Consider the following 13,386-nt stretch of genomic DNA (forward strand, 5'->3'; position numbering starts at 1 on the left):
TGACTTCTATTGGTGAAGGGTAGACCCGTTTCTTCACCATAATATGGCTCAAAAGCTAAGGTGTAGCTGGTACAAGTTATCATGTTTGTGTACCTCTCTCTCTCTCCCTACATACTTTAGAGTGGAATTTGTACCCCAATTCTACCAGAAATAATTGCAAACACGCGACAGTGTGCTCACTGGAAGGGAGACTAGCGTCCAGAACCTGCAATTTCCTTGTACATTCCAACTCAGTGGTCTACTGTGTTTACAGCAAGTGCCTGCATGACAACCCTAAGGACATAAATTTAATACGTTTTGGCGGCATTTTTAATTTCAATTTATATTTTTGTGCACGGCAAAGTAATGGTACTAACATCTCCAAACAGAACATGGTTGGGGCAAGTTCCATGTGCTTCTCTGTCCCCCAGGATTCCTGGGGTTGATCGACTTTGCTCCAAACTGGGGTTCTATTTCTAATCACGATCCTTGTTAAAAGAGTTTTCTAGACCGATAAAAGTGGGGATTTGAGCTTATAAAGATTATCGATCGTAACCGGGAGTGAAAAATACAAGACCCGAAATTTTTTGTGAACAACGTAAAGCTGAATTTCCAGAATCTTGGACAAGAACATGAAGGGACACCAAATGGGTTATGGCCACATAGCGTCTGAGTAAATATTTATTGAGAGAGAGCGCAACATTGGCAACAATGCACGAGTATTTCCTCCCAATGTAAAATAAGCTTTACAGTTGAAAACTCAAAACTATATTTGACATTGAAACTATATGGTGAAGAGCACGATGCCAGAACTTGCTAGCACAAAAAACACCAGATGACTTCTAAAAGCGATATTGAACTGCTACTGTCTAGCCTGACATAGTTATCTTGAACTTTGATTGCAAATAAAATGCTACTCTTCATGCCGCAATGTTAAAACCTGCCACAGATATTGCTGTACACCCCGCCAATGCTCCTGATGTTAGATAACTCGGGACTTGAGAAATTCTCAAGTTTTCCTAGATCAGCAGTCATGCACCTAATTTACTCGATGAAGCCCAACTTTAAATATCTATCATCAAAGTCAAAAATCTGCACATTAGACAAACCGCTAGGCTATCCATTCTCAGGCTTCAGCTGTTCACATCTTTGTCAGAACCAAGATCACCATTGGCATTATTATCACCATTTTCATCCCCACGACCCTCAACTCTTTCCAGGACTTCATCAGAAATGGTTAAATCTGGTATTTCTTGCTGTTCTTCAACTGCTTCAAGTTTGGGAGTTTCCAAGAGTTTAGAGCCACCACACCGAGATGCTTTAGCCATAGCAGAACACACTGAAAGCTTCAAGTTAGGACTGGCATTTTCACATAAATTGAGAATGTCAGGCTTCGCCTTTATATCAACCCATCTGTCCCATATCCAATCTCTGGAAGGTCGAAAATTCTTTTTGTGGAGCTGCAGAACCTTGTCTTCCCCTATGATCAAAAAATAAGTTACATCATTCACTGTAACTGATGGGCAGGACCCAAACACAACATTGTTCATCAACTTATTAGAGCAGCTTAATGACGCGTGCTCCCGTTAAATGGTCACAAGAATAACTTAAAACTTAAGTGCGCCAGATACTGTTGCATTAGAACATACCGGGGAAGTAAACATGCCAAGTGTCATTTCCAGAGGTGTCAACTCCAGTTATAACACCTTCCCACCAGCCATCACTCCACCATGCGTCAACTGGGGCACCAACCTCCAATGCAAGGTCGGTAAAATCTTCTGGAGGGCTTGGCCGAATTGTCAGGCGGCCTGAGCATCTCATGCCTAGCATATCGGGAGCTGCAACTCTAGCAGAAGGGACCCATTCCTACATATAAACAGAACCATCAAAATTCTAATTTTCTTACCTGGCCAGTTCTTAGAACAAAGGAAACATTTAGTGTACATGCACATGTTGATACCAATCAAGGGGATGATGGGCCACCTCTCTCAGGTTGTATACCCAACAACTACTATCAATTATATTTCAGTTAACTATTTACCACTCATTTAAGTAATCAAAACTTCTGTGTGAATCATGAAGGCAGTGCCTAAAAGGAAAAACCTACTCTACCTGATGTTTGTCTCTGCCACAACCTATATTTCATTCCAAAACACAGCCAAGGAAAACTCAAAACATAACTTTCTGAACCACTTGCATACCTCTAGATTGCCACATCCATCTGCATCCTGCACATCATCATATTGAACTTTCAGATGCTTCTGAGATGCCCGCAAGACCTTACACCTAAACCAGCAGCCACAAATGCCACTATCTTGACAGAGCAATTCTATCTTGTCATCAACCTTAAAAGAAACAGGACATTTGGGTTCAAAAATCTTTATTCCCGTTGTTCTCCTTGAAAATCTCAATTTCAACTTTGGGAGTTTTGGTTCACACTCTGTTAACTGATTCCTAGGGAATGAATGTCCAATACCAGAACCAATTTCAACTCCTTGATAACCCTTGTAACTTCTCTTCCTCTTAGTACCCACCCTCAAAGGATCATCTTGTGCAAACTCTTCCTCATCTTCCATGTTCAATTTATGGCACTTGACTTTTTGCTTGGTGACGAGCAAACCATCTATAGAAGAGAGGATAGCTTGATTAGAATACCCAGACAGCTTAGGAAGAGTAAAGGGCTTGATCTTATTGTTCTTAAACTGCCTAAAGCATATGTGGATTCCTGGTGAAGAACTAGGTGCACCAGTAGCCACACATTTTTCATAATGTTTAGGAGTCAAAACTGTCGCAGGACCATCAACACACTCAGCACTGATCACCTGAACATGAGGTGTGATGAAAACTTCTCTTGGGTGGGAATCCAGTTGAGGGATTACACGCTCAACTTCCTTATAGTGGTGAAACCACCGCACTTTAACCTTTTTGAGTCCCTTCTTGTCTTCATACATATCTTCCAAGTAACCAAGATACTGACTTCCTTCTTCAGCCATAATATATACAAACGAATGAACCTGAACGCCAATGAAAACAAAAGCAAAAAGAAGAATATAATCTGGAGGATATGAACATAGATGAAACCACTGCTAGATATAGGAGAAATATCAATGCATTGATGCTTACAGCTATGGTTGTTCTGTTCCTGCAAAAAGCTGGGTAGTGCTTGAGCTGTTTGGCACAGATACAAGCATCGCCAGACCATATAATATCCGAACTTTGAGCTCTAAATTTTCTTACAACCTGGATTTAAAATGAAGGATAAAAAATTTTCACAAGATAGGGAAAAAAACTAAATCTAGGAAGTAGAAGATAAGCTTCAGTAAATTGATACCATATCATCTGTAGAGAAAGGTTGACGAGCACAGGATCCAGTCATTGATAATTCGAGAGATCCTAAAGCTTGTCGTAAATCAATTGTTGGTGAATCTGTTAACACACATGAAGAATTTCTTTGGAAAGAAACACACTTCATTACTACAAGGCAAGTTTCATTACAGCATAATATACCTAAGACTAAATTCATATAACCAATTTGAGGAATATGAAAAAGATGTTGACAAGAAGACCATGCAAAAATAAGTGTGATGACTAAAAGCAGAATTAAACATATAAATTTATAAAAGATTAACCATCAAATGCCAATCCATTCATTGCTGACAAGTGGCAAGGTAAAGGGGTGTAGGTGCAGACCAAGATCGAAATGCGCCAATTTGAATCCCTCAATTGTTTTTTGTTTGACTTCAGCAGGTTTGAATAATGAATAAGCAGCCCGGTTTAAATGCTCACAGTAACTGAGCCTACTCAGGACTAAACCCTCTATAAATCATAGTTTTCAAAAAGCACCGGTAGCTCAACACATTGGAAAGAGATATCCTGTCATTCTCATTCTAATGATACCTGAAACATGGGGAATGAAAACCGATTTCCAGTATGGTATCCCACAATGACACCTTAGGCGAACTAGGTAATATATATAGGGCAATTGCAAGTTAAATGCTCACAAAAACTTACCATAATTTCTTTTAATGACAGCCCAAAAGTTAACTGGTTCCATTTAAGACAACCGATTTTAAATGGAGGCTATCAGTGGTTTTCTATTGGAAAAGCAATTTTTTTATCAGTAAAAATAATTTTATTCCATTGCTGGGGATCAAACCCAGGTCTCCTGGGTAAAGGGAAAGCAATTACATAAACAATATCAGAACTTGGCAGAATTAAAGAAAGACTATCCTGTTATGCTCTACTAACAAATAAACCAAGCCTGACAACTGGACTAATTTGAATTCCTGCCTTTTTCCTACTTGGTAATTGCACCTGCTAATCAAGAATAATTAAAACAAGAGAGAACCAAATCCCAAATAGAGTAGAATTTCATTAACTTTCATTCGTGGACAACTTCTCATGTGCTTCTGACTAGACTACAAGTAACAGACATGAATGAAGCATGCTAACCCCAATCATACTAGATTCTAGATAAGTGGCATGCACCCTACAGACTGTTAAACGAATTTATGGAAACCACAGTTGAAATGTCTATTGGTATGTGTGGTCAGAACTCAGAAATTCACAGTTGTCATGAGCCAAAATTCCATAGATTTAACAGGTAGGAAAAATGCCAGAACAATTATTGGAACCTAATTCCTTGCCAGATGGGACAAGAAAATACCCTTCCTTTCTGATCGAATCAGAAAATTAATGAAATTGGTTATCACTCAGTGCAACAGGTGAGAAATGAAATCAAAGAATGGTATTCCCACCCCGTGAACAGAAGCTGTGGAAGAGAATTCTTCAGTTCATACTGAGCATCACAAAAGAAGAAAGGCGCGTTAAGTGAAGGCCTTAATAAGGCCAAAAAAAAGGATTGGAGCTATAGATTTAGGAAGAAAAGGTAGAATCTGTAACATCCATAGACAACTAAAAAGAAAGATCGCTAAGCGTGAAGAAAATAAAATTGGTAGATAATAGGTTTCAGGTTTAATACAATACCTTCTTCCTATTCACTGTCCCCAGATCATATTGAAAAACTCATAGCATCTCTCTATCAAGTGGATGCACTGGTTTGTAAATATCAAAAAATAGCAGGAGGATGTGGCAGAAAGAGCTTATGAAAATAGACGAACACGTAACAACAACCTCTCTTGCATGGAAAGGTGGTGAAATATAACAGGCTGAGCTCTCTCTCCCCCTCTCTCTAGCGGGCTGGGTAAAATGGGAATTTTAAATATAAATGAAGTATAAGAAGAAGATGATGTCGCAGATAGCGGTTATGATTGCATCAAAATAGACAGACATGCACTTATCAAAAACAGAAAAAGACAGGAATATAGATCCAAAATCTCTATTGTATATTTGATAAAATTTTTGCAATCGTGAGAAATTACTTTTTAATTGAAAAAAGACTTTCTTAGACTCTTAACCCTTGGAACAAAGAAACATAAAATAAAGCTCTTAAAATAAAAATTTCTACCAGATGAATCCAAGTCAATTAATGAGGTTGATTTCTATAATCTAAACCAAAATCTAAAAAAAATTCAAAAGAATCTTAATGAAAGGCAGAGTTACCATATTGGTCTATAATTATAAACCTTCCAATCTGATCAGTCACCATTCGTTACTGTACAAACTTTAAGACCAAAAACAAAAACTGCTACCACAAACATTTAGTCATGGAAAATGATGAGTATCAGTTCTAAAATGCTTACTATGCCAATAGATACATATAATTGTGCACAGTTGCACATGCACACAAGAAATGCGGATAACCATAAGTGAATAAAATCTTCTCCAGTGGAATTAGAAGAAAAAAAAAAATTGCCAACATACATTATTTAGTGAATGAAAGAAAGAAAAAAACAATGCCAGCATACACTGCTAATGGGCGAACAACTTTTGTTACAACTTTGATGAAATAGATAAATTGTGACAACTTTGATGAATTGGTCCTCAATTGGGGGCTGCTTTCAAGCCGAAATCTATTTGGGATGGCGTGTTAGAAAAAATTGTTACAAGATTGGCAGGTTGGAAATGAATCTATTTGTCAAAGGGTGGCAGATTAACTCTTACCAATAGCACTTTATGATTACCTCTTATCAATAGCACTTTGCGATTAATTCTTATCAATGGCACTTTGTGATTAACTCTTATCAATAGCACTTTATCCAACCTCCCTACATACTTTCTTTCTCTATTTTTGTTACCTGCAGGTGTGGCCTCTTATATTGAGAAAACCTTTCGTAATTTTCTTTGGGGAAGTATTGGGGAGGAAGCAAAGATTCATCTTGTTCGTTAGGATAAAGTTTGTTCCTAATTATCAATAAATAAATATAGTTTGTTCCCCGGATCCTTGTGGTGGTTTTGGGGTGCGTAACTTGAGGGTCTTATACAAAGCACTTTTGGGGAAATACGGGAAGGGGAGGGTTTCTAGAGAGAAGTCATAGATTCAAAATACGGGACTATTAAGGGGGGCTGGTGTTCTAATGAAGTTAGGGGGACATATGATGCGGGGTTGTGGAAAAATATTCACTCTGGTTGGGAGAGGTTTTCCAATTTTTTTCAGATTTGTAGTTGGAAGAGGTCATGGAGTTTATTATTGGCATGATGTTTGGTATGGTGAAAGCATTCTTAAACATGTTTTTTCATGCTCTGCCAGATTTCTAGTGACAGAAGCTGTGGTGGCTCACTTGTTGGTGTGTTCCAATAGTTCTTTAATGTTAGTTTTTTGAGAACAGCTCATGAAGCATCCCGGTGCGATCCTTCTATTAGGCCCTCTCGGGATTCTCTAATGATCATTGTTTTCCTTGGAACGCTATTAGTGCTTGTTTGGAAATAGGTCTCATCCCAAAATTCTCATTTCATCTCATCTCTTTCTCAAACATAATTATACAACTTTTTCAAACTAATCATTACAATTTTCCTTTCAAACAAAAAATAAAAAACAATTCAATTTTTTTAAATACCCCCAAAAAATTAATATTATAAAACTATATTCTAACAATATTTTAACTTTATAATATTTTTTATTCAACTTTTTCTATCTCCTTTCCCAAAACTCAAAAAATACTTAGCTCAAACTATCTCACTACTATTCACAAACTATCTTACTACTATTCATAAAATTCTCATCTCATCTCATTCCCCAAATGAGCCGTTACAATTGTAAGGTACCTCCTAAGATTGCTTTATTTATACGAACCATATCTCTTGGGAGAACTCTCACCTCTAAAAATATGAGGAAACGTGGTCTCATCATTACAGATTGGTGCTCCATGTGCAAGAAAGATGGGGAATCTGTGGGTCATCTTTTGTTACATTGTGAAGTGGCCTGATGTTTGAGGAATGAGATCCTTAGTCGGACAGGTGTGACATGGGTTTATGCCTGAAGAGTTATGGATATTTTTTGCAACAACACCAATGCGAAGTTCGGGACTATTAATGAATCAATGTCATTCATTCTACGTAGGAATCTAATAATAAACATTTAGGTGGAACGAACTCAAAACATCCTCAGAGATGGATAGTACAGGGCCGACATTAGCAAAATGTAAGGCAAAACCACATGATTTTCAAATTTCATCATCATAGGAACTTGCTCCCAACCATTAAATCGTAAATTACATCCAAATTACCGTCCTAAGCCTCACATCTATATGGTAGTCGTATTAAATATTGAAATTTATGTGTAGAAAACATCTCAAGGGAATATTTTTTTATATTAGTAAACAACATCTCAAGGGAATATTTTTTTCAGCTTTCATGGTAAGTTCAGAGTTGATCGAATAAAAGATTACGCTACTCATTTAATCCATTCAAGCTAAATCCTAAAACACAAAGTTCTAATTAAGGAATATGGAATTGCAGTTCCTTGAATACATACTTGAAATATCTGAGTATGGAACACGATGCCTTGAGACCAATGATGTCAGCCATTCAACGACTTCTCTTCTCGCCCGCCATTTCATGCACACATTGTCGGATTTTTCAAAACCGGACAACTGCATAAACTCTTCCGAGACTTCATATGTCATATGCCTTACACTCCTCTCAGTCCCTATAACAGCAAGGATTGAATCTCCAGTCACATCCTTTAGAAAAAAATAAATCATACGGTTACCACGCTCATGGCATATAATTTGCTCCTCCCATTCCACAAAACTAGGATTATTCACAGACATCCCGGTACTTAGAGAGCCACAAGTTCGAGGAGCCCCTTCTTTTAACACATTCAGCTGAAAGCCCCCAATTCCAGCAATAAAACCTTTGATATACGGCAAAAAAAATTCAGTTCACAAAACCCTCAGATGGCACCTAGATGATCACAAAACTCAAACTCCGGTCAAGAAAACTCAAAAGACAGACAAAACCAAGTTGAGCAAAGCTTACTCCCACTCAATATCTAAGACCAAAACACAATCTATTTTCAGAACACTGCGTTCTCTATGTCTCTAACAAACAGCCGCTTTGGCCAGGGGTTTAGCCAAAGTGAAAAGAACTCAGAGGACTCGAGCGTGAGCAGAGGACTCGGCATAAACCGGAAGATAGGAGCCCGAAACGGAAAAGGGTTAGGCTGTTCTAGTTCTTGGAACGAAGCAGAGAAGACAAACGAACAAAAGAGGGCTTCAATGATTGGGCAACCGGACCGGAAATTTAAAAACTGAGTACAGTTTGGCTGAAGAGTTTCACCGTCTCTCAGTAATCTCTATGAAAGTTCCGAGACGAGACATCTGTTCGTAAAATTTACGAAAAACGTCGAGAGACTGGCGGGTTTACAGAGGCTGTGGAGTAGGGCCGTAGGCAGGCCGAGACATTAGGCGGTGACGGTGAGACGGAGGCAAAGGGAAGGAGGGCAGAAAGGGAATTGTGAGAAGCGTGTAGGGGATATCCTTGTAACCTGGAACGTAACTTCAACTTGGAATAACATTGTACATATGGCATTTTCTTCTATCAAATCGATGAATACTACATTTGCAATATCATTTTCACAAAATAATAAAAATAGATATTATATTCTAATATAAAAAAGTCCAAATGCTGCCAAAAATACATAATATATTATGTAAGTGTGGCAACCCAGAAATGCATGTAGCAGTTGTCGAGAATGCTGAAGCTACTGCAAGTCATTGGTCAAATAAAGCAATGGCTCAATAAATTGAATTTCTTTCATAAAACCTTCCAAGCATTTGAAATGGTGTTGTATTGCCATTGTTGACATATCATGAGTTATGCACTACATGTAAGTTTGGGGTAATTTTTTCAAAAAATTCATATAGTATATAAATATATATAATTTTTTTATATATATAATTAAATTTGCCCCCAGATTAAAAAAACTAAAAATAAAATTACCTCTAAATATTCAAGCCTCTAAAACTTTTATTGAAATTATCACTTTAAATCTCAATACTTACCTAGTTTCACTTTAACTTTTTACCTAACTGACACACAAATCTTCAACTTATCAATAAACTTTGAAAATGAGTTTGAAAAATCTACTGCTGCAGCCTGTAGTGCTGAAAACGAGACCTTGAACAGAACACAGAGTACTCAAATATGCTGCGTTGAACTCAAAACTCTATATTTTTCCTTTTGCACATAAACACTTCATTCAAAGGACTGGCAGTCTGGCTCTTCATTCTCTATCACATTGGGTCTAAATCATCCGATATTGAAAATTTGCTAGATTGCATTTTATGCCATGAAACTTATAAAATCTAGATTGTGTACTCGAATGGAAGATGAGTTTTTTACAAATCATTTGCTAGTTTATATTAAGAAAGAAAATGTCAAAAATTTCAATTCATAAATAATAATAGATGAATTTTATTTCATGAAAGATTATCGTCGAGTTTAATTTGAAGGAAAAATCCTAAATTGATATTTCATTTTTTTTTCTTTTTGTAATAGTCTCTAGCAAACTATGAAAATTTTAAAGAAAATTATCTAATAAAATGATTTGTAGACATATATTTTTTGTATACAATTTTATAACGTATGATTATTGTTTTTTATATAGTCACGTGCAAAAAACACATATTATTTATACTCACACATACCACACACTTTGTCAATTACCCCCCAGACACCAAGTCCCACTCCTCCCCTGCTAGGTTGTTGTATTGTCATTGTTTTGGCAAATTGTTTGAGGTTGCTATATATTGAGACCAATGTTATCTTGCCTGCAAATTGGTTTTGAAACTCTTCCTCTTCCTCTTCACCATGGAAGAATTACAAAAAAAGAAGATAAAAAAAAAAAAAAAAAAAAAAAAAAAAAAAAAAAAAAAAAAAAGAAAGTGGTAGAACTCTATAAGTTGCTAGGTGCTACATGTCATGTATTTAGGAAAGGAAATGGTGTAGCCGACTCTTTACAAGGTAATAGGGCAAATGGGGTCTACTTCCTATATGCTACCTCAAGGTACTCTTGGTGATTGGTTTTTTAGACGGAAAAATTTAATTCTAAGCATAATTATATATTAATTTATACATTAATTTAATATAATTGGTCAAAAAGTAAATTTTATTAAAAACAATGCTAATTTAAATTTTAAATATGAAGAAATCAGTATTGATACGCAGATTAGTATGCAACTTTATTTGTGCGTAATAAAACTTTTTTTAGACATGTTTGAATTTGAAATATTGTATAGAAAGTATATATGGTTTGCATAGATAGGCATAGAAAATGTTTTTATGTTGTTTGCTTTGGCTTTTGAATTTGTAATTAACCCCAAAACTTTTCTTAATGTAAATGGCATTCATCCGTCAAAATTAAGAGTCATAATATATATGAATTTAAAAATAAATAAATAAAATCGTTCTGTCCATAGTTTATTGCAATCTTATATTCTTCCTAAAATAACATTATATTTCACAACACCAATGTAAATAACTTAACATTTTTCCTATAATTATAAAAAATCAAAATTTCAAAAAAAAAAAAAAAACCAACGTAGTTATGAGTTTATATTTACAATAATGTTTGAGTTTTCGATTCACATAATAATCTTTATATATATGGTTTTTTTCTAATTAATATTAAGAAATATAATTAGAAAGTCAAACCATATCAGAGCAAACAACACATGAATTGGGTCGCTGTCTACATATCCACTTCATATATCTGTATTTTTTCTGTAAATCCTTAAGTTGGGTCACCTTCTTAGCCTAATAATTTAAGAAGTCATTTTAGATAAACTGCGGTTATTGATTAAGGGCGAAGAAATTTTTGTTAGTCATTGACTTTAAATTATAAATATTGCATAAACTAAGACAAATAGGCTACAATTGTCCATTTTTCAGCCAGTTGGTGAAGTCTTTTCTTGGAACGAAACTCATCTTATTTTGGGAGATCTATGGGTGGAAACGTGGTCTTTTCCTCACCGCAAATGAACTTCCTTCAAGCTTCACCTCTGCAATAAAAGATAAGGTGGCATCATGTACGGCTTCTTACCCATGATTCACATAACTTTACCACTTCTATGGTTTTGATATGCTACAACTCAAGGAAATGAAGACAATTTTTCTGAGATCCCAGTTCTACCTGCCTTATTGCTCCAGTTTCACCAATTCATCTTCACATCCTCCATCTCTCGTTCCCATCAAAACCACAACATCCCTGAAACACTCCATCAATTCTCCCACAGCAACCCTACCTTCAAAAATTAGAACCATCCCAAGACAAACGATACTTCACCATACAAAATCCAATCAGAAAAACAAGCCCCTAATCTTAGAACTCGTGCCAAAATGCCAAATTCCCTCCAAGGATCAGGAACCTCTAAAAGTTTCTCCAAATCGGTATTCAAGGTTCGTGATAGTAGGAGCTGTTTCTTTCGGATTGGTGCTGTTTCTTGTGGGAATGGATGACCAGATGGCGTTGGCTCTTGGTCCAGAGGGGCCTCTGATGGAAGAGTTTTGGGACAATGTCAGAAGATATGCTCTTTACGCTCTCACAGTCAGTACAGGAGCTATTTACACGATCTTCCTACCCATAGTGGAGTTGCTTAAGAACCCCATATCTGCAATTCTCGTTATAACCATCTTCGCGGGAGGTATTTTCATTGTTTCTCAAGTGCTTTCTGCCATGGTTGGTGTTTCTGATTTCACTTATGATTATGGATATTAGATTGTAAGTTTTGTACCTCAAAATGTTTCTTTGCCTTGAGTATGCTATGTTTCCTTTTGTTTGTTCCCTCAGCAGAAGCAAATGGTGGGAAATGGAGCTGTTCATTTCAATTTTCATGTTTAAAGTTTAAACCTTTCCAAGTTTTCTTAAATTAATTATATTGCATTCTTCAACCCTTGAGCCAACTCAGCCACAGGGAGCAATGCCTTCGGAAGAAAAAACTCTTCCCAAGTTGGGTATCAACTATCAAGCATCGAGAAATAGAAATATAAAAACAAGTTAAAATATAGCATTTATAACTTGTTTAATGCTCTCCAAATAAATGCCTTATCTGAGTTGAAAACGGACGAATGCGTTAACTGTTAAGAGAGAATTCAGGTAATAATCAAGGCCTTTCACTCGAGTCGTCTTTCCTTGAATGACATAATTAGAGGACAGAAAGATAACTACAGCATCAACAAAAATAGAACCAAGGTCCATCGGAGTCCGACTCCTTTTTCTTTTCCCATTCACATAGCACAATATTTATCATAGAAAACAAAATAGTTATCATGGCGGCCAGCCTTGTGTGCTTCAGCGACAGGTAACGGATGAAACTGAGAGAGGGTAACGGAAACTATTGGCATACTGGAAGGAGAGGCTTTCTCCAGGACCAAGAGCCTCCCCGCCGTTGACAAGACAATCGTCGTAATAAATTCGCCTGAAAACTAGAGGATTTATCAACCTGGCCGAGCTGAACCACCCACAACTGACGTGAATGTTGGAAATGCCACAACCAGAGGCGCATACATTCAGAATCTGAACAGTGTAGCCTGGGATTCCATCGGGAAGTGGGGCTGTTTGGCCTTGAAATATGGCAATGTCATCCTTGGAGCATGCTGTGCCGATCCGGTTCATGTCACCTCCATCTGCAGCCAAAGTTAATTAATTAGTCAACTTCACATTCCCACCATGCTCAGCTCAAGGATTTAGATGAAGGCTAATGTTATGCTTTAGGATTGCTACAACGTCCCGAAGGATGCTTTCTAGACCCATGAGAAGTTAAACTTCGACAGTTCGACTCTTAAAAGGCCCTTCAAACTTACGGACCATGGATATGTAGGTTGCCTAATGGACTCCGGGCTTAAAATAAAAAAATTACAGAAATGCTAAGCCCAGGTGGACTTCTGGCTTTGAGAGCATTGCATTGCACTTATAATACGATACGAATTAAGGTGGCAGTACGTTACATAATGTATTAATCTAATATGAATATAACACGATAATAACAAATTATGATTTAGTCTTTA

At 36.7% G+C, this 13,386-nt stretch overlaps 3 protein-coding genes across 5 annotated transcripts; 1 reads left to right on the forward strand and 2 right to left on the reverse strand.

Moving 5' to 3' along the window:
* Positions 1-612: 612 nt before the first annotated feature.
* LOC122275306 lies at positions 613-8,896 on the reverse strand. Of its 3 annotated transcripts, none has more exons than XM_043084311.1 (6): positions 7,853-8,896; positions 3,311-3,405; positions 3,103-3,219; positions 2,181-2,993; positions 1,629-1,845; positions 613-1,459 (listed from the first exon to the last, which is right to left on the reverse strand). In XM_043084311.1, the coding sequence occupies exons 1-6, from the start codon at positions 8,148-8,150 to the stop codon at positions 1,113-1,115; spliced, it is 1,887 nt and encodes a 628-aa protein (XP_042940245.1). In that variant the 5' UTR covers positions 8,151-8,896; the 3' UTR covers positions 613-1,112. The 3 variants fall into 3 exon arrangements, with proteins under 3 accessions (XP_042940245.1, XP_042940247.1, XP_042940246.1); XM_043084313.1 differs by having other exon boundaries at positions 3,311-3,428; positions 7,853-8,046; XM_043084312.1 differs by having other exon boundaries at positions 3,311-5,178; positions 7,853-7,974.
* A 2,398-nt stretch (positions 8,897-11,294) lies between these two features.
* LOC122275111 lies at positions 11,295-12,270 on the forward strand. Its single transcript, XM_043084064.1, has one exon. It carries the CDS (start codon positions 11,462-11,464, stop codon positions 12,095-12,097), a length of 636 nt encoding a protein of 211 aa, XP_042939998.1. The 5' UTR covers positions 11,295-11,461; the 3' UTR covers positions 12,098-12,270.
* Positions 12,271-12,470: 200 nt separating this feature from the next.
* LOC122275112 (TPD1 protein homolog 1) lies at positions 12,471-13,094 on the reverse strand. Its single transcript, XM_043084065.1, has one exon. It carries the CDS (start codon positions 12,992-12,994, stop codon positions 12,671-12,673), a length of 324 nt encoding a protein of 107 aa, XP_042939999.1. The 5' UTR covers positions 12,995-13,094; the 3' UTR covers positions 12,471-12,670.
* Positions 13,095-13,386: the final 292 nt, after the last annotated feature.

The sequence above is a fragment of the Carya illinoinensis genome, chromosome 9, assembly GCF_018687715.1.
Source record: "Carya illinoinensis cultivar Pawnee chromosome 9, C.illinoinensisPawnee_v1, whole genome shotgun sequence".
Classification (NCBI taxonomy): Eukaryota; Viridiplantae; Streptophyta; class Magnoliopsida; order Fagales; family Juglandaceae; genus Carya; species Carya illinoinensis.